The 26,819-nt window shown below is 36.0% G+C and overlaps 2 protein-coding genes across 3 annotated transcripts; both read right to left on the reverse strand.

Moving 5' to 3' along the window:
• Window positions 1–18,298: 18,298 nt before the first annotated feature.
• Window positions 18,299–20,624, reverse strand: LOC131602179 (H/ACA ribonucleoprotein complex subunit 4). The gene is made up of 2 exons (XM_058874201.1): window positions 18,742–20,624; window positions 18,299–18,434 (listed from the first exon to the last, which is right to left on the reverse strand). Exon 1 carries the CDS (start codon window positions 20,527–20,529, stop codon window positions 18,775–18,777), a length of 1,755 nt encoding a protein of 584 aa, XP_058730184.1. The 5' UTR covers window positions 20,530–20,624; the 3' UTR covers window positions 18,299–18,434; window positions 18,742–18,774.
• Window positions 20,625–21,088: 464 nt separating this feature from the next.
• On the reverse strand, window positions 21,089–25,574 carry LOC131602180 (pentatricopeptide repeat-containing protein At1g50270). Of its 2 annotated transcripts, XM_058874203.1 has the most exons (3): window positions 22,194–25,574; window positions 21,709–21,988; window positions 21,089–21,613 (listed from the first exon to the last, which is right to left on the reverse strand). In XM_058874203.1, exon 1 carries the CDS (start codon window positions 25,493–25,495, stop codon window positions 23,663–23,665), a length of 1,833 nt encoding a protein of 610 aa, XP_058730186.1. In that variant the 5' UTR covers window positions 25,496–25,574; the 3' UTR covers window positions 21,089–21,613; window positions 21,709–21,988; window positions 22,194–23,662. The 2 variants fall into 2 exon arrangements, with proteins under 2 accessions (XP_058730186.1, XP_058730185.1); XM_058874202.1 differs by having other exon boundaries at window positions 21,709–25,574.
• Between the last annotated feature and the right edge of the window lie 1,245 nt (window positions 25,575–26,819).

The following is a 26,819-nucleotide window of genomic DNA, read 5'->3' on the forward strand; positions in this document are numbered from 1 at the left end:
GTGATAACATGACAACATGGTATCCTTGTGAAATCTCACCTCCTACGAGCATAGTTATTTTGCATTAAATTAATAGCATATGTTTCCATGTCATTTTGACACCCAAAATATTGCAAAGCCGCTTTCATAATTCCATGTTGCACTTCATCCTTTAGTTGCCCTCTTCTACTCCAACATGCAGCAGGTACATCCATCATGTCTTTATAAGCCTTCGTATTATGCTCTTACATTTGATTCATTTTTCTTTCCTATCCAGGTATCGTTGGCCCTAGGGGCACTCTATAAAACTTCCTTCATTTCTATCCCATGATATTTCTTCCTCCAACTGTCATATAAATTTTTAACACACAATATATACTCAATGCCATTCTCTAGTAGAGTATGCAGGTCATCTGAATTGCAATTATCATTATAAAAAATAACATTATGTTTTGAAGTTTGATTTGTTGGCTTATTAAAAAGAAGTGTCGTTCAATCTATATCAACATCAGGATCTAAATCACACTCGTCACTATCATCATTCCCACCATACTCATCTTTCTCATTGCTCCTGTTATAATCAGGATCAATATCACTTTCTTCATTAACATACACATTAACATAAAAATCAACATCATTAACATCTTCATTCATATCATTTACTTCTTCAACATTTACTTTTTCAACCTTATCATTGGTGACTTCATGTATGTCAACATTGTGTTCGATATAAACAATAATGACCTTATTTCCTCTAACATCTTCAATGAACCTTATCACATCTTGGTCATTACTCAATGGCCTAAGTCAACAAGCAAAAGAAAACTTAGGGTTCCAATATCATGGACCCCTTTATATTACCATACCCCTCCTTTTTTATCATACTTACAATTTGCATATAAGACATTAAGTCCATATTCCAATCCCAATCTATTTCAGAAATTGTCCCATCAACATACCACTTCACGAAATTATAGACAAATTGACCCCTTTGGTGTATTCTAAGTCTAACAACTTGTTTTTCTCCTAGTATATACAAAACAAAGCAGAAAAATAACCACAACTTAGTAATAAAATAGAGACCACAACAAAACTGGGACCACAATAAAATAATAAAATAACCACAAGCATAACAGACATTAAGGACCACGAGCATTGATTTTAGTAAGTGGGACAACAACAACCCTTATTCCCCTCATTACAAAATATAAGCAAAACTTCATAATAGACATAAGAAAAACTTTGAAACAACATCTGCAAAACTACATACCTTGAAACGTACGACGGGCATGGCACTTTTGAAGAAAAACACAAAAATGGACGAACGTTTGCTTCACTGAGCAACTTCTTTAGCAAACACAAGAGGAAATCCCTAACACGAGATTGAATGGAGTTGTTGAAGACTATAAAAATGTAAGATTTATGATTCATTGTCAACAAACGCAAAATTGGAAATCACAATAGGTTATGGTTTCATATTCTGGAAAGAACACATTTTGCATAAACGGGTAATCTTAAAGTATTAAAGTAATAAGTAATTGTTAATATTAATAACTTATTATTATTATTATAAATAAAAATGATCTGGATTTAAATTTGGTAAATGTGAAAATGACACATTATCACATCCAGTGTCATGTCATTAAACTTGGTCTCAAAATGGGTGAAGATTAAAATCCTGGAAAAAAAACTAAACAATTGGACTAAAAACTAATTTTAAAATGGATGGACTTAAATTAAAGAGAAAAAAAGGAAAATAGGGAGAACCGGAGTTGCAATTAAGTCATACATATTGTTTCAATAGTATATTATTTATATACATTGTTTTAATTTTAGATAAATTCTTTATTTATCGAATTTACATAGATTATGTAAATGAGTGTATCATTTTAGATGTATTTTTCGAGTTTGCGACTTTACGTAAGTGATTGTATTTTATTACATTTAATTATCTCATTTGATTTTGAAATTAATATTGTGTTGTTGATTGTTTTGTTTTGAGGTGAATATTATGGAGTTAGATGTCTTATTTGGTTTAGAGATATAAATATGAGGGAAATTATGGGTAAAGTCATTAGTAAGTATATATTCATAATAATATATGACGATTTTATTTTATTCAGTCAACAATGATATGAGCTTAATTAGTACGTGAAACCGATAAATCTCTAGCAAAAGTTTAGGGATGAAAGATTTTGGGGACGCCTCTTTTGAATTAAACATTTTGATACCTAGAGATCATTTTCAAGATATCTTTCAATTATCACAAGATAGTTAGATCAATAAAGTCGAAAATAAATTTGACATAAAATACAATAAATAATGGGATACTTGAAGTATTAAAGGAGACTAAATAGCCTCAATTTTGCAACATTCTAGCCACTTTCAAAGCATAACCCCCAAGGTCTGCATAATCTTCCCTTTGAAGTTGTATAAACCGTGTCACATTATATGAGCGCAATATTGTGGTTGCAGTCGACAACACATTGGCAATAAACTGCAATTGTAGTGTAAAAGGAAATTACTTACAACACCTGCATTACCACATCAATTGAATAGTAAGTAACAAATTATAACGGTGTTTCAACTGCAACAGCCAATTGTTAATATTCAATACAAATTTATATTCTATACGACTAAAGCAGAAGAATCTTAGGCCCAAGCAGAAGAATCTCAGACACAAACAAAAGAATCAGAGACTTTAGAATAAGAATATCATGTTTAGTTAACATTAATTTATGTTATTTATTTGTATTGCTAAAAGATTCCATGAACAATTTGTCTTTGACTTGCTTTTGCTTCAATATTTTTATTCACCACTTCATAACTTCCAGTTCATGAGTTCATCAATTTCTCTATGCTTTGTTGTGTGTTTCAATTTGAAGCAACTCTCTCTCTCTCTCTCTCTCTCTCTCTCTCTCTCTCTCTCTCTCTCTATCTATCTATCTCTCTCTCTCTCTCACACACACACACGCACAATTTAAGAAGCATGGTTTTTCACTCACTTACTCACTGTGTTTTTTTTGTTGGTCACGGGAAGGAAATGATAAACAAAAATAAGTTAAACCTTATTATCATTTTATTGATTTTGGAACATGTGATAGTATGAGGCCATGTGGGTAGGGGTATTAAATGGGCATGCCCGTCCCGCACAAAAACGGGGCGAACATAGTCGAGGGCATGAGCCTAAAACCTTGGGTCGTCCTACAAAAATAATGGTGGTATGGAGAGGTAGGACAGACTCACTGACACTGCACCTTTAATACCTAAAAATTACAAAAATTTATTTTAATGTCTATGCCACGCATTGAGTCTCTCAGACAAAACTTCGATCGAAACTCTCAGGCAAGACTTAAAGTTAAGTCTCTCGGGGCCGACTTTGGTCGAGTTCCTTAGGCAAGACTTCAGGCTAGAACTTGTATGATGAAACTCTATGCTCCTCAGGCGAGGTGTTATATAAGCCTGTTTGATGGGAATCTAAGTCCCTCGGAAGAGATTATACGTTGACCCTATAAAATGAGACTCATAGTCTTTCGGGTGAGGCGCCTATAGAATCATGCCTGACAAGACACTAAGTGTTGAATATGGATAGAATATTAATTTCATATCCTCTACAGATTTGTGTCCTTTTATGACATATCATGGCAGCCAACTGTCAATGATTCGGGAGTAATTTATGGATTAATATCCCGTTTATTTACCACAACATTCATAAATATTTCTTTTTGTATATATATGAATTAATTATTATATTAGTATGTCTTTTTCCTATAATGTGTATATATACACACACACACACACTTTGTAATACATTTGAAAGCAAGGGAAAAAATAACATTCACATGGTATCTGAGCACCATTCTGATCCAAGAAAAATTCCCATGGCTAACCAGCACAAATCTACCACATATTCAAAACAAAACGTCTCAGTTGGGATGCCTAGCAATAGCATCACCAGACTGACTGAAATAATTCTCCCAGTTACTGGCCATAAACTTAATGGCAAGAATTATTTACAATGGGTTAGATCAGTATGTATCTTCCTACAAGGAAAAAGGAAGGAAGACTACATCAGCAATGATGGAAAAAAATTGGAGAAAGAAGACCAAACCCATCAGACGTGGAAGCGCGAAAACAGCCTGGTCATGTCTTGGCTGCTAAACTCCATGACAAATGAAGCTGGATAAAACTTCATGTATTATGCTACTATTGCAGAGATCTGAAATGCAGCAAAAGAAACCTACTTAAATATGGACAACACCTCGGCCATATTTGAAATAAAAAGTCTCCTATATAACTTGCGACAATGAGAAGTGTCTATTATAGAGTATTATCACTCTCTCACAAGGTACTGGCAGCAACTTGATTCTTACGAGGACATAACTTGGAAGAATCTTGAATATGGAAAACTGTACAAATAATTGATAGAGAAAGATCGTGTTTATCAGTTTCTATTGGGATTGAATAAGAATCTAGATGAGGTAAAAGAAAGAATAATTACAACTAAACCTCTTCCCAATATTCGTGAAGCTTTTGCTAAAGTGAGGAGATAAGAAACTAGAAGAAACATTATATTGGGATACCATAATCTAAGTACCACTATAGAAATTTCTATTCTAGCAATAAGAGAGCCTCAAGAAAATATCAAGACTAGAAGCTAGTATGATCACTACAATAGGCCAGGACATACAAAGGAGATATTTTGGGTACTACATGGAAAACCAGCTAATTGGAAGCCTCGCTACAAGGATCGTCACACTCATGCAGCAACTTCAAGTGAAATTAAATATGGAAATACATTTGAGTCCAGTCCATTCAGTAAAGAGTAGATGGATACACTTCAGAAGATGCTCCAACAAACTCTTATAAATACTAGTACACATTCTTTTACTGCTACTTTTGCCCAAAAAGGTGATTCTTCTACTGCTCTCAATGTCAATCACCAAAAACCAAGCTCCTGGATTGTTGATTCTGGAGCCTGTGATCATATGACAGGGGACATTAATGTATTTCACAATTACAATCCCTATCATAAGGATTATGTTGTTTTCATAGCAGATAGGACCACTTCCAAAGTGGTTGGTAAAGGTTTTGTAATTATATCTAAAGATACTACGCCTCAATTTGTGTTATATGTCTGTTACCTAGGAATTTCGACTTACTATTTAAAATATGATTGTGAAAGCACATTGATCAAAAGAGAGGTGTTGAGATCTTTTTTGAGTCAAGAGTCGTTCGACTTCAGATAAGGCATTTGAGTCGAGGAGCGTTCGACTTCAAAAAAGGCATATGGTCGAAAGTAAGCTCTCGTTTGTGCATTACTTAAGAAGAAAGAACTTATAAGTATTCGTTTTTCTCAAAGGCTAGTCGAGGTCGAAAGAAATGGATAAGACTAGACAGTTATTTTCATGACACGTGGAGTTTCCCTAGATGAAGGTTGCATGGCCGAGACACGTGTTGACGGATGCTTAGTCGACCGTTAGGACAATTTTATTTTAGAAATCTATATAAGTAGTGTTGTTTGTAGGTTTTAGGGGTCCGCATTTTTATGTTACAAAAAGAACACTCTAAATCTCTGTGCAAAAATGAGAAACGAGTGTCACTTTTTAGAAATGTACGTATGCGTACCATTTTAATTATTATGTAATAGTTTTCTCCTAAAACTTTACATATGATTTATGGCTTTCAATGCTTTTCATTTCCTGCCGTTTTCTTTTTTCATGCTTTTACTTCTTGTCATTTCTTAAATTCGGTGCACACTCTTTATTTACAAATCATCTTTTCACGTATTAAATACAAGTCAAAAAACAATGGAAACACAATATAGCAAAATAAAGTTATAGGATTTACTAGTTGATCCTGCAAAGTAAACTTTAATAAGAAACTAGCGGTTGTTTACTAAAATTCAGGGTAAACAATGTCCCAAATTTAGATTGCAAGTTGCTGTCAATTAGTAAGTTGACTGAGGATTCAAATTGTTATTAAATTTTTTACTCACATATGTGAATTTCAGGATTTGGATTCGGGGAGGAAGATTGACAATGCTAAGGAATGTGCAGGGCTCTAACTTCTTGGAGTATAAGATGATGAAGTTGGACCCACTAAGGGTGCTTAAATGGTTTCATCAAAAAATAATGTTATGTTATGGCATTATCGCCTATGAAGCACAAGTGTCTTCTTTTAATTTTTTACTCATGATAAGCATTACTTTCTTCGAGTATAGTAAGTGAAAGTGCAGATGACAATGAATGAAGCAGAAAGAATGTCTCAAAGAAATGTGAAAGTAAGTCCTCAATAATCATATGATGGCTTACTAAAGGAAGTAAAACCTATCAACACTTCAGACCACCTATGTGAAACACTCAAGTTCATTTTGAGTGTACATTCGAAAAGATATTTGAAGCATGAGGTTAATTCAAAGCACAAATTCCTAAGAAACAGTAACATATTCTCTTGGTTTTTTAGGCGAACGAGAGAGATACGACAAACCCATGTGTAGTCATACAAAGAGAAGGGCTTGAGGGGAAACTATTCCTGACTGACCGCAATGACCATCAGTTGACCACTCAAAGAGAGTTACCATTTGTCTAGATTGTTCGCAATGCAAGAGAGCTACTCTGAAGATGAGTACAGGCGATCCAAAATCCAAGATACATCCAACAACCCTCCACATCACACACCTAGCATATAACGGTTGTTATAAATGCCCCCATTATATAAAGGATACACACGAAAAATTCAGGTAGAAAATTTCAAATTCAAATCTCATATACTATTTTCCTTCACATACTAACTTAGGCGCTGATGTGCTAACCTTGAAGGCCAACCTCTCCTCCTCTACAATGGAAGCTCATATGCATTATTGTCCTCCACAACCACCAATTCTACCTCCTTTATGCTGGAGAGTACACGTTATGTGTGACTGCTCAATCCTCCTATAAAGAGAGTTAGTGGGGACTACTTTATCTGCCATATGGTGATTGTATCTGTCATCTTTGTCGCCTCCACCAGAGCTCTCTGCAATTGCTCTCTCGCTCAATCTATGAATGATCCTGTCATGTCTTCTTCTTCTCCTCACTATAGAAAAATAGACCTAAAAATTAAATTAAAAAAAACCTACCAATTTTTTTGAAATATTCAATGAATCACTCACATCTCCCAATAATTTTAAAATTTTGGTATGCATGTATGTCATGTTACCGACATTTTGTAAATATCCAATATGAATATATGCATTTTTATCAAATATTTCAAAATTGTCGATAAAAACAAACCATGTTCATACCAAATTTTCAGAATTTTTTTAAAAGAATGCAACCAACATATTACATTTTTATCAGATATTTCTAAATTGCCAGTATAAAACCATAAATCTGATACTGATAATTTAAAAAATTAAATATAAATGCATATTTCCCCCACTAATTTCCGGTATTCTATAAATAATTCGATAAAAATACACAAATTTAATGAAAAACAAAACTTGTAAATATCTTATACTTTTAACAAATATTCGCTATAAAACTAAGTTTTTTGCAAAAATAAAAAAAACCAAAATTAAGTTTAAAATTTGATTTTTTAGACTTGATAATTTCCTCAAATGAAGGATTATGTGAGGGTGCCAAATACAAGACAGAGGATATCGGGTAGTTTCCTCCCTCTAACACTAGACAACACCAGACGTGAAAAAAAGCACCAATGAAAAATGACAACGAAAAAAATCAACACTTACCCTCTTTGGCAATTGTACGAGAAATTAACTTGTCACCCCCTAAATTGTACTTGTCACCTCCCAATTTATTTTAATTCAATTTTACCCCTGATTAAAAAATGTGAAAAACAAAGAATTTTTGAAATAAATTTCCGGTATGCATCACAAAATTTCTGGTCCGAAATACCGAAAGTTCAGTTAATTTTAAATTTTCGGTACAACATACAAGATATTTAGTTTATTTGAAATTTTTGGTATACTGGAATATTGAAATTTCAGGTATACCAGAATTTTCAAATTTTCGACATACCGGAAATTTCAATATTCCTAAATTTCCGGTATGTTTCAATTTTTTGTTTTTTAAACGGTTGAGATTTTGCCGATACTTTTAGAGGGTCCTGATTGCACCGACGCATTTGTGTGGTCTAGAATGCACCACCGTTTGTATAAATAGGGTTGTTAGGGTTATGTGATTACACATCATTTCAACAAAATGCCTATTCCTCAGTATTTATCAATGTAGAAGTGTATTTCAATGGCCGCAACCTTGCTGTTCAAATCAAGATTCTATATGGGCCTGAATCCTTTGCCATCTTCCGGTAATGCCTAGGTTTTCATGTATTTGGAGTATTGTTTATGCTTGTTTGTCATCTGATGTTTTTTAACTATGTTTGTTTGTTATTTGTCATTTGATGTTCGTTAAAAAGATTATGCAATAAATAAGATGTTCACACATAAGAATCATGATTTTTCCACAGTATATCATAGTAGTGTAATGTAAATGTAATCGTATATATAGTACACGTAAAGAAAACATCAAATAAATCTTACAAATAGTGTTAAACATAGTAAAAATAAAATTACATCAACCTAATAAAAACACAGACATCAAAAGTGTCTCAAACTGACATCGATGAGACTAGTAGTTCTAATCCATATTCAAACAAAATAAGACCCCCAAAAAGCCTAACCAACATCAACTGTGAAACATAACTTTGTTGACGTTATCCAAGATAATTGAACTCTCCCGGAGCATAGTCGACCAACACATTACCATGTGTTGTATGATGAGAATAGATTCAGTGGAGAACAACTCTAAAGTTTTAGTTGTTTTAAATTACGTTTAGCATAAGTTATTAGTAAAACTTTGTAGCTGATCTACACTGAATCTAATTTCATCATACAACACATGGTAATGTTGGTCGACTATGCTCCAGAAGAGTTCAGCTATCTTAGATAACGTCAAATAAGTTATGTTTTACTGTTGATGTTGGCTAGGCTTTTGGGGGTCTTATTTTGTTTGAATATGAAACTTATGTTTTGCTGTTGATGCATGTTGTGCAATCCTCCTGGTCGGCCATAAAGTCTGCGTAGTACAAATAAAGTCGAATTAGATACAATTAAATTAGAAAAACGAAAAAATATTTTTCTATATTCCGTAGATACAGCAACAAAATGACCTAACGTTCTTCTCTTCAACAAAAATTAAAAATATAAGAAAAATAAAATTTTTTAAAAAATAAAAATACCAGAAATTTCAAATATTTCAAAATTTCTGGTACTGGACAAAATACCGAAAATTTCAAATTTTACGGTATTTTAAGAATTTATTAAGTTACCAAAAGTTGTGAAATTCCCAGTACAAAATACCGTAAATTTCAAAATTTCCGGTAAAAATAACCGGAAAATGCATAAAAATACCGGAAACTTACAAGTATTCACAAAATTTCTGATAAGCTCCTCAAATTTCCGGTATCTCCCAAGAATTTGAAAAAATCGGTGCTCTCCACAAATTTGGAAAAATATGATAAATGAGTTTGGATGAACATTTTGGTCTTTTCATGTATTTTGGGGGTGCCATGGCTAATTTGGGGGGTGGAAGTAGAATTCTCCAATTGTAAGCTACCAAATTGTGATGTTTTAAAAGTTGATTTTTGATGAAGAGAATTTCTTTATTGACCCTCTTACCTTCTTGGTCACCCGTGGCGAAAACCCCAAAATGCCCCTTTATTTCGGAAATGCAATTCTGAAGTCACTTTTTTATGATAAAAAATGTGGTTTTGGAAATGCACTTCCGAAAACATATTTTTTTTGATGAAAAAAACTGATTTCGAAAATGTACATCCGAAATAATGTTTTTTTTCTTTAGAAAATAGGTGAATTCGGAAGTGCATCTCCGAATTCACCCCCTTGGAAGAATTCGGAAATTTACTTCCGAAATAAGGTCTGATACAGAAGAAAAATAACAAACAACAACAATTCGATTTATTTAAAGGATGAAGATTACAAAGATTATATTATATAAAATTAAAGTTACATATTGTTAAACACGGGTAGGTGAGGATGAGTCAACATTTTGATAATGTCGGCCCCCGATCTTTGAAGTTTCGCATCCAACTCGATCGGATCCTTCGAAGAAAATCGATCGAAAGGCGGTCGGCTATGATGCGGTATAGGACACCCCGGTTTCAAAAAAACTTGCACAAAGTGGCGCGATCTTATATACCCGATACATATGATGCGGCTCGACGCGTCCAAAGGAGGTCGACTATGAAGTGGAAAGAATGTCTCACATAATCCAAATCTCGTCAAATTGACACACACCCAATCGTACACACTTGCTATGAGATGACCCACATAGGGGAATGACATCCACTTCGAAACCGGGGCGATACCGCTTAGTGATGGAACAAGTGAATCATGAAGTTTCTCAAAGTTTTCTTGATTTTCATAGAGTCAGGCGTAGATGTCCCTATGCGAAATCAACTCCGAAATAAGTGCCCGTCGAATAAGAGTGTGATTTTCTTCTCCTTTCCCGAGCAAACCCGCAACGGCCCGATATCCATAATTGTTGTCGGTGCCAACATCAACTATGTTATCAATATATTTGTGCATAAAAAGCGACATCTCATCAATGTAGATCACGGGAGATTTTTTGATCGGAGGTGTGCGAGGCGGCTACGAAATACGCGCTCCTTTGTTACCACTACACTTGGACTTTGGTGTTGGTGAATCCGGGATCAATGCATCAACATGTTTAAAGTAGGAAGGAGATCGTTTGGTTGATGTATCTTCTTAGGTATTTTTCGATTTTTTCGGTGCACCTTTCGTTTTAACCGGTTGAGATGGCGATTTCAAATCGGTGGTCTCCGGAAATGCAATTTTTCGCAATTGTTCTTTTATGTGCATTTTCATTGTGTCATCCGCTTTAGCAAACTTATCCATTATCACTTCCAACTCGTCGGAGATGGTGATTTTGGAATCATTTTCTTTCGGCGGCTCGAAATCATCAAAACGGAGCTTCTTCCAATGGTCGATTACTTCATCCATGCATATCGGTGAATTCAACTTCATCTTTTTAGAAAGTATACAAGCACATGGAAGCCCGTATGTTTTTCTAATTGTGCACCCGCATTTAGAACTATCCGGACCCGTTGTCTCCGCCCGCTTCGCTTCATGAAATATAAAATTCAATCCCGAACAGGATATGATGTAAATCAATTGCGAGAATAGATTTTGGCCCTTAAACCGGTGTTCTATAACCGTCTTGCTCCGACCGAAAGATGTTTGAATTTTATTGTGTTGATTTTCGAGCATTTGGTTCACGGTGTCCCATCCCCGACACAAATCCCCCTTGCTATCACCAAACCATCTCTTCAACGCCGCATGTGCGGATTCAACTCGGTTAGTTGTAGTGCAACCAAGATGTCTTACTCGATCCATCCAAGCACAAATAACTTTTTCCTTTACTTTGTCAAGGATTGTGGATTCGACATAATGACAAAAAGTCTTAATAGAAACGCACAAAGACCTAAAGTGTACCAACTTCTCGGTATACAACTCTTCGGAATGTGCATCTAAAATCTCCCTCCATGCGACCATAATCCTATCCACCACAACACCGACTTTGATGACTTTACCATTTTCATCCAGCCTATTTTTCGTGCCAACCGCGAGTTTGAGCTTACTTCTCACGTTGCACGTTATGTGATACCGGCAAAGTAATGCGGTCGATGTCGGGAAGACGGTATCGACCGTATTCATCAAAGCACACTTGGCATATTCTTTTGATCAACCAACAAAGACTTGCATATTCCCAAAGCCCATGTAAAGTTATCTTCTTTTTCACATTCCAAAAAAGCAAATCCGACCGAAAATGTCTTGTCCGTCGAGGTCACACCGACAATCTCTAGAAGCAGAAGCCTATACTTGTTGGTCTTGTACGTCGAATCCATCACAAGAACGGTTGGAAATGTGTTGAACAATTTGATACTTTCGGGATGAGTCCAAAAAATGGCACGCACCATAACTTTGTCCTCGCACGTTCGGAAGCTTGACACGTATTGGTTATTGCCTAATAGTTTCAAAAGTTGTTGCATTTCCGACCGAGGGCCCATTTTCAAGACTTTAAGATTGTGTCGTTCATTGTATACTTGCTTGATATTTGAAACACTATCCGGGTTTTTTTGCTTCAAATCGGCAAGTATGTTTCTCGGCGCCACTTTGATTATCGATAAACCGACACGCTGTTGGATGCCCGTGTAGCTTGGCATCTAATGCATGATTATGAATTCCACAAATGACGCTTAAACGCCACAAATCATTAATCCTCCGAGTCACGCGCAACTTAAACAAACACCCACACTTTCTCGATCCCGTGTCTTCGTGTTTTAACACCCGATTTGTTGGTACATACCTCCCACCCCTCTCGCAATTCAAAACGACAAAAGCTTTCCGTCTACTATTTCCATTGTCGGACCTTAAAATAACAATGCCAAATCCAAGTTTACTAGCTTCACTACGAACCCAATCAAGCAATTGTTCACGACAAGCGAAGCTCGAATCATTTATAAATTGTTGTCGTACATCCACTGCATCGATCATGGATTTAACATCGTTAACCAGATCGTTATTAACGTTGACATCTTTCGAAACTACTACGTCATCGGCGACAATGTTTTCCGGATGCACCATACCTAACATATGCAAAAATTAGCAAAAATGGTCAAAACTGTTTTTTTAATACTGTCAGGCATTATTTCGGAAGTACATTTCCGAAATTTGTTAGGTGACTTATTTCGAAAATGAACTTCCGAACTGACGGAGTTTCCATCACAGAAATCAGCAACAATGTAGTGAAATAGGGGATGAAATGATATATGTTTACCTCAAATTGTAGCTTTCTATGCTCCCTTTAACGTGATAACGGTTTGAAACTTGATTTTGAGACGAAAAATGGATTGATATTGATGAAAGTTTTGGAGAGGGTTTGAGTTTGTTTTAGAGAAAAATATGAAATAGTGAAGGAGGGGAAATGGTATATGAACACATTATTTCGGAAATGTACTTCTGAAATAATAGCTGACTGTTAAAACCAACGTATTTTTTGAAATTTTATGCATTTCGGAAATGCATCTCCGAAAACACCAATTTTTTGGAGATTTCGGAGTTGCATTTCCGAAGTCTGAAAAAATCTAAAAAAAAATACTTCAAAAATACATCTCCGAAATAGGGGCAAGTTGGGAATTTCGCTGGCGTGACCCCATAGGGGGTCAATAAAGAAATTCTCTTGATGAATAACTAGAAATTTGAGTTGGGTTGGACAAGTTTTCCATTTAAGAATGTTCTATAGTTTAAGTTTCAGAAACAACACACACGAGGAATGAGAGAGATATCGCCCAAAAAAAGTATAAATTGTCGTTCTTATATTCATACCTACCGGATCAACCATTCCAACATTTGCTTCTATAAATAAAATAAGGGTTAAATATGTTTGACGTCCTCCTAAATATCTTGGTTTTCGTTTTTAGTCCCTGTAAATATTTCCTTCAAACAATGGTCCCTGTAAACTTTTCCGTCCATAAACTTGGTCCTTCCCGTTAAAAAACGCAAACGGCTGCAGACGTGGCAGCGCTTAAGTTATTTTTGTTGTCCACGTAATGCTTAGTGTTGCTGCCACGTAACTAATTATTTTTTTTGTGTACATAAAATAGTAACCCTAATTTTTTCCCCAAACTTATTTCTTCCCAATTTATTCTGCTCTCCCCGTGTTCTTCTTCTTTCCCAAAGTCTTCTTCTTCTCTTTCAGTTCATGGCTTCTTCAACCAGACGTAGCAAGGCGGCCTCATCCCAGGACACAACAGGAAGGAATTTCGTTCAAGGGAGAAAGTGTGCTTGCAACCTTCGTTTGATTTCGTACCGTTGCAAGCAAGGATTTAACAAAGGGAAGCTTTTCTGGAGATGCCCTCTATGGCAAAGTGAAGAAGAAACCTGCAATTTGTTCATCTGGGATGAAGACCTGGGTAAAGAAGAAGAGATTCATGACGATGTGAACAAACTGAAAGAAATGCAAGCAATGTTGAAGGAACTCTATGAATCTTCACTGAAGAAGAATAAGTAGTTGAACATGAAGATGAAGGCTGAGGCTTTTTCTGGAAAATTGAAGCTAATGTTACTTGTAGTATCAATGTTGATCAATATTTACTTGTTAGGGAAATGTAATTGCTGAGGCTGTTTTTGATTTAGTTCTATGTAATAGGTTTAGTTCTATGTAATATTGTTATGAATATTGTTATCAATGTTGTTTTGAATGTTGGTTTTAGTTTACTTGAAACAATGAATGATGTTGAAGACATGTAATGATGTTTAATATTCTGGTTTAAGTATTGTTATAAAAGTTGTTTTGAAGACTTGTAATATTGTCTTTGTTATAAAACTATGGTTATATTGTTGTTAAAGTTGTTTTGAATACATGTTGAAGACATGTTGTATATGTTTGTTTATGTTGTATTGAAGACAAGTAGTATGTTATGAAAAAAAGTAGATTAACCAAAATATTGTCACAGTACATAATATTGTCAATATTACAATATGAAATTAACCAAAATATGATGTTTAACCAAAACACATGACCAAAAGATGCTTGTAGTACACATATCTTCTCAGTTTGACCAAAAGAGTAAGTTTACATTACATTAACTAAAAGACCAGACAAGGCATAAAACATGACAGTTCCACATTCACTGTGTCATACTCTTGCAAATATCTTCCCAGTTTTTGGAGTTGGTTTCATCACCATCATCTTCATTGATGACCACTGGATTATTAGGTTCTCGACCTGGGCCAGGAATGTCCCTTACTTTGAGTGTCTTAAGTCTCTCACTCTGTCTCTTTGATTGTGTGGCAGCCAATCCAGTCTTGTTCTTTGCCTTTTTAGTGGGACTCAAAATTTTAACCTAAAACAAGAAGTTTAAGAATAATTAAATACACACCAAAAATGGAATAGTGAAATAACCAAAACTATGAAGAAAATGTTATGCTCACAGGATCACTTTTGCTTGGCACTTGTTTAGAAGCTGGTGGTTTTTTACCAAAGAACACCTTAAGCCTTGACTGAGTTGCTTTTGATGGGCTATTCTTTGACTGATCTGTTGTAGATGAAGTTGCATTTGTATGATTTTTTTCCACAGGGATTGGAACTGACTTAGCTTTTTTGACAGGTGTGGTGTCAACTCTAATTGGTGGAATGTCCAACACACCTTCACAACTCAAAATAGCTTCCAAAGTTTCAGCATCCCAGTCACAATACTTGTCAAATACATTATGTTCATGAGGACATCACATTTAGAATAAAAAGGAAAGGCATGCTTACACCATTTGGACTTGGGGATAGCTTCTAACCATTCATATGCTTCCAAGCTTGCATTCTTGATTTCAAGCATTTTAGCTTCATGTGCTTCATAATAAGTGGACTTAGCAGCAGCCATCATTAAGTCTCTAAATAAGGTACCTCCTCCAAACTTCTTCTTGAAGTTTGCATACAAATGACGTAGGCAAAACCTGTGTTCCAGCCCTGGGTACTCTTCTTCAAATACATTTACCAGGCCCTAGTAAACAACAAGTATAAATCATTGAACAAAGTAAAACACATGTATAAAGCATTGATCACAGTAAAACACATGTATAAATCATTGAACAAAGTAAAACACATGTATAAAGCATTGATCACAGTAAAACACATGTATAAATCATTGAACATAGTAAAACACACTTGCCTTTTGCTGATCAGAAATAAAACACCAACTTTGTTCTCCAATGTCTTCAATGAGCAACTTCATAAACCAACTCCAAGTGTCCTTTGATTCTGTCTCCACAACACCAAAAGCAATAGGCAGGTATTGATCATTAGGGTCACGTCCAACTGCAATTAGTAGTATACCACCATACTTGTTTTTCAAGTGACAGCCATCTAAACCAATGAAAGGTCTGCAAGCTTTTATCAGAGCCTTTTTGCTTCCATCAAAGCACATGTAACATCTCTCAAATCTAGGTTGCAGCCCAGGAGCAGGTGTCATAGTGTTTAACTTGAAAGTATTTCCTGATGATGCTCTTCTCAACTCAGCACCATATGACCATAATAAACTATACTGCTTGCTAGAGTCACCTTCCACTATTCTTCTAGCCAACTGTCTTGCTTTGAAAGCTCTACATCCAGGAATTTCAGTTGCATACTTAAGCCTTACATCTGCCACAACCTCATTCAACTTCATTTTTGTATTGTTCTTCAAACCATCAACTATCACCTTTGCAACCCATTCAACTTTGGCACTTTTGTTAAAGAAATGCCTTCCACACTTGTGCTTGTGAAACAAAGTCTTGATCCTAAAAGTGGTAGTCTTCAAAACCCTACTACACAAGACAGTATAGTTACATATCTTCTTTTCATTACATACCACCCTACACCTATCAGCATCATTCTTTTCAAACTTCACTTCTCTCCCATTCAACACATTGTGCTCTAGGACTACTTTCTTAAACTGTTTGAGTGAAGAGAATTCCATCCCAACCTTGAATTTGAAGTTCTTACTCAAACCATCATCTTCTTTGAACCTAATTGTAGTTGGTCTATCATCACAACTGTCATCATCTGCCCCACTATCCAGTTCATCAGTGAGGTATTCTTCATCAATTACATGCTCTTTACCCATCTCATCTGTGATAAAAATGTTAGCTGGCTTTTCACTAGCCTGCCCATCATCAGCTCCTTCTGCCTGCCCATCATCACCTCCATGAATACCTTCATCTACACCATCATCTTCAACTTCAATCCCATCATCAGATTCCTTCATCTTTTCCTCCTCACTGTCTTCAAAGTGTACATCCTTGACTGATTCATCACTAGATTCATACTCAACCTCATCTCTCTTTCTTCCCTTTCCTTTATCTATAACCTTCTCCATGAATGTTGCCTCTCCTGTCTCTGGTTTTTCCTCACTATATATTTCAACATCAACATCGTTTGCATACGCACACACACCCAGCTTAACAGCATCTCCATCATCCCTAAATGGTTTCAAATCTGCTTCAAAGCTGCCACCATCATGTTTCCACCACATCGTGACTTTGCTAGCATCAAAATCAGGAGTAATCCCTTTAACTAAACCTATAGCTTCGAAATATGACCAAATATCTGGATCTTGACCAGTAACGGCAAACACATTTCCACCCTCGTATCGTATCTTGGGATCTTTTACAAATGAACCCTTTGTGAAGAATATCACTTTAAAATTGCCCATTGAAGTCTGTGGGGTCATTAATAATGCAGAAAAAACAAAGTTAGGGCAACAACGTGAAGGGGACATGGGGGACATAGTTAGGGCACAGAAATAAAAATTGGGACAAATTTAGGGCACAGAGAAAAACATTGGGACCACAAATATTGTTAAACAAACCAAAAACGGAGCAAAAGAGACAAACCTTTGAATGCAGTAAACGAAGAAGAGGGACCACCACCGATTAAACAATGTTGCTTTCAGAGAATCCAAGGCGCACAGGGACCACCACTGGGACCGGCGATTTAAAAAGGCAGATTCTGTGGATTTGGGGATTTGGGGCCACGAAGAAAGAAGATTGATTTGGGGATTAGGGCGAAAATGGTTAGTGTTGAAAAACCTAAGTGAGAGCTCAGATTTTGTGGTAAGGATGAAGATTTCCCTAAGTGTGGATAGACTAAACAGATTGGTTCTGATTCAATGTTAGTACACGCCACGTAGGTAAAATTTTAATAAACAATGCCACATGTAAAATGACACGTATGCAGCCGTTAGTTTTTTTTAACGGGAGGGACTAAATTTGTGGACGGAAATGTTTACAGGGACTATTGTTTGAAGGAAATATTTAGAGGGACTAAAAACGAAAAGTGCAATATTTATAAAGACTAAAAACTTATTTAACCCATAAAATAACAAACTTCAAATCCATACCTTTTTTTTTTATTTCTCGTTTTTTCCAACTTTTGTTTCCTCCATTATCAAGTTATCAATCAAATTTCTAGATTTTTAATTTTTAAAATTATGAAAGAAAAATAATGGTGTCCCGTCAGCAATGTTTATGACATTTCATTTTCCAGGTGCCACATAATATTGTTATCGACCAGCACAACTATATTGTTATCCACCAGCACAACTCCAATTTAACAGAATAATTACAAAATTAAATTGAAATGACCGAATAAATGATAAATAACCATAATTATATTTTAGTCAGAAGCATGGCAAAGTTTAATATGTTCATACCAATCATTCAAAAATAAAAATTAAGTCACATAACTAAATTCATCCATTCTATCAAAAATGAGGCAATGCCTTGCCTACAAATAGTTACCCGCCAGAGGAAGTGGAAGACAGTTGAAGTATTTCCAGGCAGCAACCAGCCCTCTGGTTTTCGACAGAAAATGAAAAATCAACTGCATAATCAGAAGTGAAGTTAATTATCTTCATCTTCATCCATTCCATTATCAGCATGAATTTACGAAATTGCTTGAAAATGGTAATGATCATAAGATAAACTTCAACCAAGTAGGTAATAGAGTTTTACATTAAAACTAATAGAACAATCTTAAGCAAAGGTCTTTCATAAGATATAACGTACTACAAGGTGCCCAAAACTTGATAATTAGAGGGATATAAAAGGTGCAAGAAAACTATTAAACATTAAAGAAAAAACAGCAAACTAAATAAAGTAAACTATGAATGAAGAAGAAATGGCATTACATGTCAACCAAAATCATAAAATGACACCATCATCTATTCATCTTGGGCATCTTTGTTTTTCTTTTTCTTGTGCTTCTTTTCACTTTTATCGGCGCTGCCTTCGTCCTTTCCGTTACCGATATCCGCAGCACTGTCTTTGGCTTCTTTATCTTTCTTCTTTTTCTTCTTCTCAGACTTCTCATCTTCACTCTTTTCCTTGTTCTTCTTTTTCTTCTCCTTTACAACTTTCTCCTCATCAGAAGATGCCGCATCTACATTCTCCTTATCCTTCTTCTTTTTCTTTTTCTTCTTTTCTTTCTTCTCGTCTTCAACATCCGCATCAGCTTCTTCTACCTTTATGGTCTTCAATTTTTCTTCATCTTCAACTTTGACCTTCTTAGCAGGAGCAGGACTATCAACAGTTTCATCTTTCTTTCTCTTACGCCCTTCCCCATCTTCAGCAACCTCTTTCTTCACCTCGACAGCTTCGGTGGCAGCAGCAGCCTTTGCAGCAATCGCTCTGTCCCAACCAGCAGGCAATGCAACCTCCACATTCCTCACCCACTCTTCAGGAGTATGCTCATTTGGCTTCCCGTGCTTATCAAGCTTCCCTAGAGCAATCAGCTTCTTCTTCGTAGAAGCCCTAGGACCCAAACCCCATTTCCTCGGATAAGTATCCCTATCCATAACCACCCTCTTGATCTTAGCAACAACCCCATGATCACAACTGGCCATAACAGCAGTAGTCATCTCAGCAATCCCTAGAGCAATAGCTTCACCCTTGGTTGTCATAAGCACAACCTCCTCACCAGCATCAATATCATTCTCAAACCTAAGCAAACCCGGAATCATCAACTTAGCCCCATAACAAATAGCATTAACAGCCGAATCCTTAACAACCACTCTCTTATAACTAGTCAAAAGAACTTCCAAAGGCATAACAACCCTCCTCAAATAAGTCTCGTCACGATTATTATCATAAACCCATTGAGCATCCATTACATCATGCATAGAAACCATATTATCTTTCTCACCCATAATCCCAGACCTAACCCTCCTAAGCTCTTGCATATGACTACCAACACCAAGCAATAAACCCAAATGAACACACATAGTCCTAACATAAGTACCAGCCTCACACGAAATCCAAAACACAACTAAATGCCTCTCAGCATCATATTCAAGCAACTTACTCTCATAAACAGTTCTAATCCTAAGTTGACGCTTAACAGCAGAAATCAAAGGTGGCCTTTGAAAAACAGCACCAGTTAGGGTTTCAAGAGCACGAGCTACCTTAGCAACATCAGGAACAGCCGAATGAAGTCTCGCGATACAAACATACTCTTTCCCAGCACCTTGTTGAGACTTCACAAGCCTCGTTGCTCTGTCAATGCAAACAATCAAATTCCCAGTAACCTTAGGATCGAGAGTACCACTGTGACCGGTCTTCTCGACACGGAGAATCCGCTTGATCCAAGCAACAACTTCGTGAGAAGAAGGGTTAGCTGGCTTATCAAGGTTGAGGACACCGTATTTGAGGTAATCGTTGAGTGGCCGTTTGAGCGGAGAGTGACCGGCGGGAAGAGGAGTGTAGTGACCGGTACGGATGTTGAGGCGGTCGTAGTTCTTGAGGAGTATCGGCCACTCTGAAGTGTCGATTGATGAACCTCCTGAGGTTGGTTTGATCATGAAGTCTGGTTGTTTTTGTTGCTCCGTTGATTCGTCTTCTTCTGCTCCTCCATTTTTGTTGCGGTTCTTCTTCTTCTTGGAGTCGGTGAGGGAGGGAGATATCGCGGTGGATAGCGTCATGGCCTCGCCGTTGTTGAAATGGGGTTTAGCAGTGAGCTAGGGTTTTAGGGAAGAGGCACGACGAGAGTGTGCGTTTTAATAGCTACAAATAATAGCGCTCATTTTTGTTTTTGGAAATGAAACCCTAGTTTTTGTTGGGTTTAGGGTTTCAACTAATTTGGGCTTCATTTTTTCTCTCTCAAAATGATGTTTTGCACCCTTGTGTTTTGGTACTACAACTTAAGTTCTATTTAGGGTTTAGTCTTGTTTGGAATATAGAGGATTTTTCTAGTAGTATAAAGTTAAATTTATTGTCAAAAATAGAGCTGTCAAAATGAGTTAGATTGTCAAAATGGGTTTGTCTATATGGGCTGACCCGTTAAATTCAATAATTTATATGATTTGGGCCCTATAATTGATGTCGGCTTATATAGTCCGACTCGAAAAAATTCACTACCTATTAAGAATAGCTCGTATGAGCCGCAAGTAGCCCGTTTGGACTGCATAACTAAATTTTTTATAAATTATTCTAATCTTTATGTTGTTTCACTAAAAAATTATTGAGTGTTTCACTTCATTAACTTTTATCTCTTTTTATCTTTTCAATCAATATAATTAATTTAGTAATATTTAATTATTTCATTGTTTACTTCATAATTTTTATTCTATTAATTTGTGTTATGTTAAATATGTGTGTATTATTTAGAACAATTTCAAACTTGCATCGTATTTAAAAATTTAAAAATGTGTTAAGAGTATTTATTTATTTTAAGCAAGAACTTTCATAAATAAAAAAGAAGACAAAGAACTTGCTTCACAATAGAACAAAACCTAAAATTAGGTAGGTCTAACTTATCATAAATTACAAGAGGGATCAATAAGGGAGGAACATTGTTCCAAACCAACGGGGTGTGAGTCTCCAAGCCCAAAAAACACATTTTGACAACTCAGTAATGACCTTAACTCAGTCTTGATCCAATTTAGATTTTTGTCCCAATTGATATGCTTGTCTTCAAAATTGCAAGAGTTTCTGGAAAACCAAATGTAGTTAATAATTGACACAATGTCCGCTTGAATAACCACCTTACACTAGGGACTCCACCTTCTGTCACAAAAATCACACAGAAAGAATAAATAGGAGGAAGATTCAATTTCTTTGTTATAGAGATTGCACATATAGGCTAAGCAACGACCTCTTACACTTAGATTGTCATCAGTCGACATTTTATTATGGAAAAGTCTCCAAACCATAAAAGCCTTTGAAGGGGAAATGTCGATATTCCAAACATGCTTGAGCTAGGGAATGAGATTGGTTGGACCATCTTTGAACAGATAAGCTTCTTTCATAGTAAGATGTCCTAAAGAGTTGTGATTCCCAACTCTAGCATCCTTAGTATGATCAATGGGAATAATTACCTTGCTGGAAAGATGAAATAGGTCAAGTACCAAATTCAAAATGGTTTCAGGAAAACTCCAGGCCCTATCCACAATAAAATCATCATACTTAGTATTGATGGAAATCTGCATATGATTATGAATATGATTAATCAATGGGGGCCCACACAAAGAGTCCAACTAGAAGTGGGTTAAATAACCATTGCCAATCAGACTGGAAGAATTAGACATTATAACCTCAAACTCTTTCTTTAAGTTGCACCAGATGAAAGAATGAATGTGGTACTTACATGGGATCCCATTCTTCAAAGCTCTAGCTTTAAGCAACAATGCCCAATCCTCTTGAGAATGTAGGTGAGTTCAGATATTTATTTACAGACAAAGCGAACATTTTTTCAGCACAAATTGAAGATCAATGCAAGCAATGAGGGATGAAATGAGAGAACTTTACCTTAAATTGTAACTTATTATGCTCTCTTTGATGTGATAAAATGCATGAAATCTAGTGTGGAATCGAAAAGTTGATTGATAATGAGTTTTTTTCAAGGGTTTTCTTGTAATGGAGGAGTTTGAAGAGTTTGAAGAGTGAGGAAGATGATCATGCAAGATGGTCATATATTCAATTTTCCGCTAGATATTTTCAGATATACATCTCCGAAAATATCATTGAGTATCTAAAAGTAAACACAGCTTTAGATACTTTTAGTTAACCCATCAATACAAATAATATAGGGTTGAAACTGACAGCATCCTTACCTCTTTGTTAAGTTGGGAGAAATAATAAACTTTGAAATATAATTATGCTTTAATATGGTTGATAATTATTTGATGATATAGCATGACTACATACTAACTCTTATGTATACCAATACAAGACTCAAAATCCTAATTAAATAGAGAAACAAATAACGATAATTACTACAAACAAAATATGAAATTAGTCTTAGATAATCTAATCTCAGAAATCAATCCTACAGTATAATCAAAGATACTCTAAGATAATATTAAGATATAAGATATTTTCATATCTTCTAAGTTCTAATACTACTCAACATGACATGATTACATAATAGCTCTTATTGTTAAGTGTTTCATCTTTTTAATCCTGAATCGCATCTTCACGATAGAGGAGACAGATAAGAACATTGCCTTTTGGAAACCACCTGTCATTTCTGCTAGTCATTTATGATACGCTGAAATCAACATGCAAACACAACCATGCAGAATGAGATGTCAGAGACAGGGAAGATTTCCATACCAGAAAATAGAAGACATACTTGAACTGCGATAATGAATAAAGCATGTTCCGCGATATTCTTGGAGCCAAATCTCAAGAAAGGATCAAATACAATTTTATTCTAGTTTGGCTTGATGATAAAGAGAACACACAGGTTTCACACCAAAACATTTAACTATAACTTCCTTCGGGGTGAGTTAAGGGTTGATTAGCTTGATGATTTCTGGCTTCAAAATCTCACAAGAAGTTATGCAAAAGATCAGGGACACTTAATGTGAATCAGTCATTAATGTTACTTTTAACTGTACAAGCGAATTTCAGCCAACTGCTCAGATGCAACTAGCCAGATGCATAGGAATGCAGAGCTGTTTAATCATTAGGAACTAGTCACATACATTGCCAGTTCACAACACCCTCTACATGCTCATCCTCTTTTGAAATAATAGCTCTTTCACAGTCAAGGCAATTACACACTGAGAGCTGTAATATTAAATCACTAGAGGTATTGTAGTCTTGTTGGTCTCAACCTGTGTTAGTGTTAAATGCAAGGTCAAGGTCTCCGTTCCATGGATCTGGGTCGACCAGTTTCAGTTGCAATATTAAATTCTCCAGCATCAAATAAACACCAGATAATTTGCTGTGTGAATGATCAAATGCTTTAAACTCGTGAACTGAGCCGGCCACTTCTATCCAACTATATCCTGGAGTCTTTTCCACCTGCATTCCTTTCATGAGCTTCCTGACCTGCGCCGCTGCTTCCCAGTTTTGACACATTGAATACAAGTTTGTCAGGAGTGCATATCCAGAGTTGTGGTTCAGCTGTAGATTAACCAAAATGTTCCCTATATGTTTACCCATTAGGAAATCTTTGTGGCTCACGCAGGCACCTAATAAAGCTACCAAGACCCCAGGGCTAGGCTTCATTGGCATATTATCAATAATTTGTTTTGCTTCTTCCAAATATCCCGCTCGACCAAGGAGATCAACCATGCATCCATAGTGCTCCATGTTTGGCTTCAAATGATAAGTATGTCTCATCAATTCAAATAACTGCTTGCCCTCCTCTACAAAGCCTCCATGAGAGCACGCACCAAGAACACCGAGGAAGGTAACTTCATTAGGTTGAATACCACCTTCCAACATGCGTGAAAAGACATTCAATGCTCCTAAGGCGTCCCCATGCACAGCTAACCCATTAATCATTGCCGTCCAAGTGTGCACATTCTTGACTTGCAAGTTTTCAAATACCCTTAAAGCTTCATCTATGCACCCACATTTTGCATACATATCTACCAATGCCATCCCTAGAACTACATTCAGCTTCACCTTGTTACAGTCTAAGTATCTATGCACCGACCTTCCTTGGTCCAATGCCCCTACATGAGCACAAGCACTAAGAACACTAGTCAATGTAAATTCATTCGGTATAACATTATCTAACAACATACTCTGGAAGACACAGAGTGCATCTTGATACTTGTTACATTGCACAAAACCAGCCACCAGCACTGTCCAAGCAACCACATCCCTGTAAGGCATCTCATCAAACACTTTGCAGGCATCTTCACATTGACCGCACTTGAAGTACATATCCACAAGGGCACAATAAACCGAACCATCCAAACTCACTCTCCCCGCTGCCACATAAAACCCATGAACACACTTTCCAAAATAATCATCACACACCATCGCAGCAGCACGCAAAATGCTAGCAACAGTGACACCATCAATCACAGCACCATTTGATCTCATCTCCACAAAACACTTCAACGCCTCACCAGGAAGACCATTTTTAACATACCCATTAATCAATGCAGTCCAAGCAACAACATCCTTCTCAGGACTTTCATCAAACACACGGCACGCACTTTCCATAAACCCAGAACACCCAAAAGCCGAAATCAAAGCATTACCAACAAAACGATCACGATCAAACCCAAGTTTAAAAATTTGAGCATAAACCATAAAAGGGTCATGATCATGAACAATAACACCCTTCGAAAACATCTTGAGAAGCAAAGGGAACGTGTGTTTATCTGGCTCTACACCCTTTTCTCTCATTTTCGCATAACAAAGAAGTGTTGTTTCCGGGTGAGAGCTAATAGAGAAAGATGTAATAACTTTATTGAATAAGCGAGTGTTGGGAGTGTGGATGGTGTTGAGTAGAAGGCGGAGAGAGGAAGTTTGTGTTTGAGAAAATGGAGCGCATTGGACGAGTTTGGTGAGGAAAATGGCGTCTTGGAATGAATAGAGAGAGGATGTGATGATGATGGATTGAACCTGCTTCCATTGCTTCAAGTTCTGGTGTTTGTTTGATAGAGAAACAATTGCATTGCGCAAATGAACAATAAGCATAGCGTCGTTTGTTGTAGTACCGGTCTTGGTCTTTCACGGAAACATAGCACCCAAGAAAGAGCGAGAACACTTGTCTTTCAAAAACCTTTCGTTTTATAAACATAAATGTTACCTCTCTTTCTCTCTTTCTTAAATTATGTTAAAATACACAAATTAAAAATTCAACAAAATTCAAAACACAAATAAGTATTTGTGCAATGTTTTAAAAACCAGTACCATCCGATTCAAAAAATTGGAGTAAAAAAAAAAATAATTTAGATTGAACCGCTCAACATCGTCTAAACAAAAACAATTAGAGCTTGTTATTTCTCTATTTTTATTACTGACATTAATTTTGGTAAAACTAACTTGACAGCAGCATGTCAATCAAAATGTTCTAACATGTAAGATACATGTTGAACAAGATGTCCTATCAGAGTGATCCGACATTGTGTCTGCGGCAAATGTAAAATCAATTATATTTAATAGATAACAAATTCAGAATATTATGGGAATATTTATTATCCTGTGTGGCGTTCAAGAATGAGGAATTAGAGATTCTATTTGAATTTAGAAGATTAATTTGTTTTTCTAAATGTTGAGATATTTTAGAAAACATTTGAGTGAAGTCCTATTTTTATGCAGAAGTTTCTGTAGATTTTCAGCAACTGATTTGCTGCGTTTTTAAAGCTCAAATCTAACCAGACATGTATAAAAAGAAAGTTGCAAACCTAAATATCGTGTGGAACGTATTGAGTTATACTGTAATCTTTTAGGGTTTGTGTCTTGTGAATTGTGAGCCTCTCTAATATCATCTTGATATAAGAGTAGGATTGTCTCTTTGAGTTGTAAGTGTTGTCAATCATTCTTAAGTTTTTAAGTATAAAGTGATTGTGTGTTCTTGAAGTATAACTTCTGAATCTTTCTAAGTAATAGAGTTTTCATCGATGTAGTGATTGAAAGGGAATTGAGAAGGGTCTCATATTACCTATAGTGTACATTGTCTTGAAAACCTCCCAAATTTTAAAAAAATTATAAATAATTAAATAACATAAGCAATTTGTTGGAGATACACTAACTAAATTTTAGAGATAGGTAGAGAATTATCACCTAAAAACCTCTTTTTTTGCATCATATTAAACTCAACTAGCCTTATTGTTCTGCCCTAGACAAATAGAGACAACAATTCATGCATCGAGGGACTGCAGAAATGCAAAACATGTTTGGTGCTCATCAATAAAGGTGAACTATTGGGACTGTTTCTTTCACCTGAGTTTGCAGATGTGGCTTGATCTTACTATTCTTCATAATTCTAGTAAGGAGTAAGATAGTGATTGGCAAGCAA

Source organism: Vicia villosa, linkage group LG5 (genome assembly GCF_029867415.1).
Source record: "Vicia villosa cultivar HV-30 ecotype Madison, WI linkage group LG5, Vvil1.0, whole genome shotgun sequence".
Lineage (NCBI taxonomy): Eukaryota > Viridiplantae > Streptophyta > Magnoliopsida > Fabales > Fabaceae > Vicia > Vicia villosa.

Coding starts and splice junctions, on each gene's coding strand:
- LOC131602179 (XM_058874201.1), bottom strand. CDS start 20,529: ATGACGCTATCCACCGCGATATCTCCCTCCCTCACCGACTCCAAGAAG.
- LOC131602180 (XM_058874203.1), bottom strand. CDS start 25,495: ATGCTTATTGTTCATTTGCGCAATGCAATTGTTTCTCTATCAAACAAA.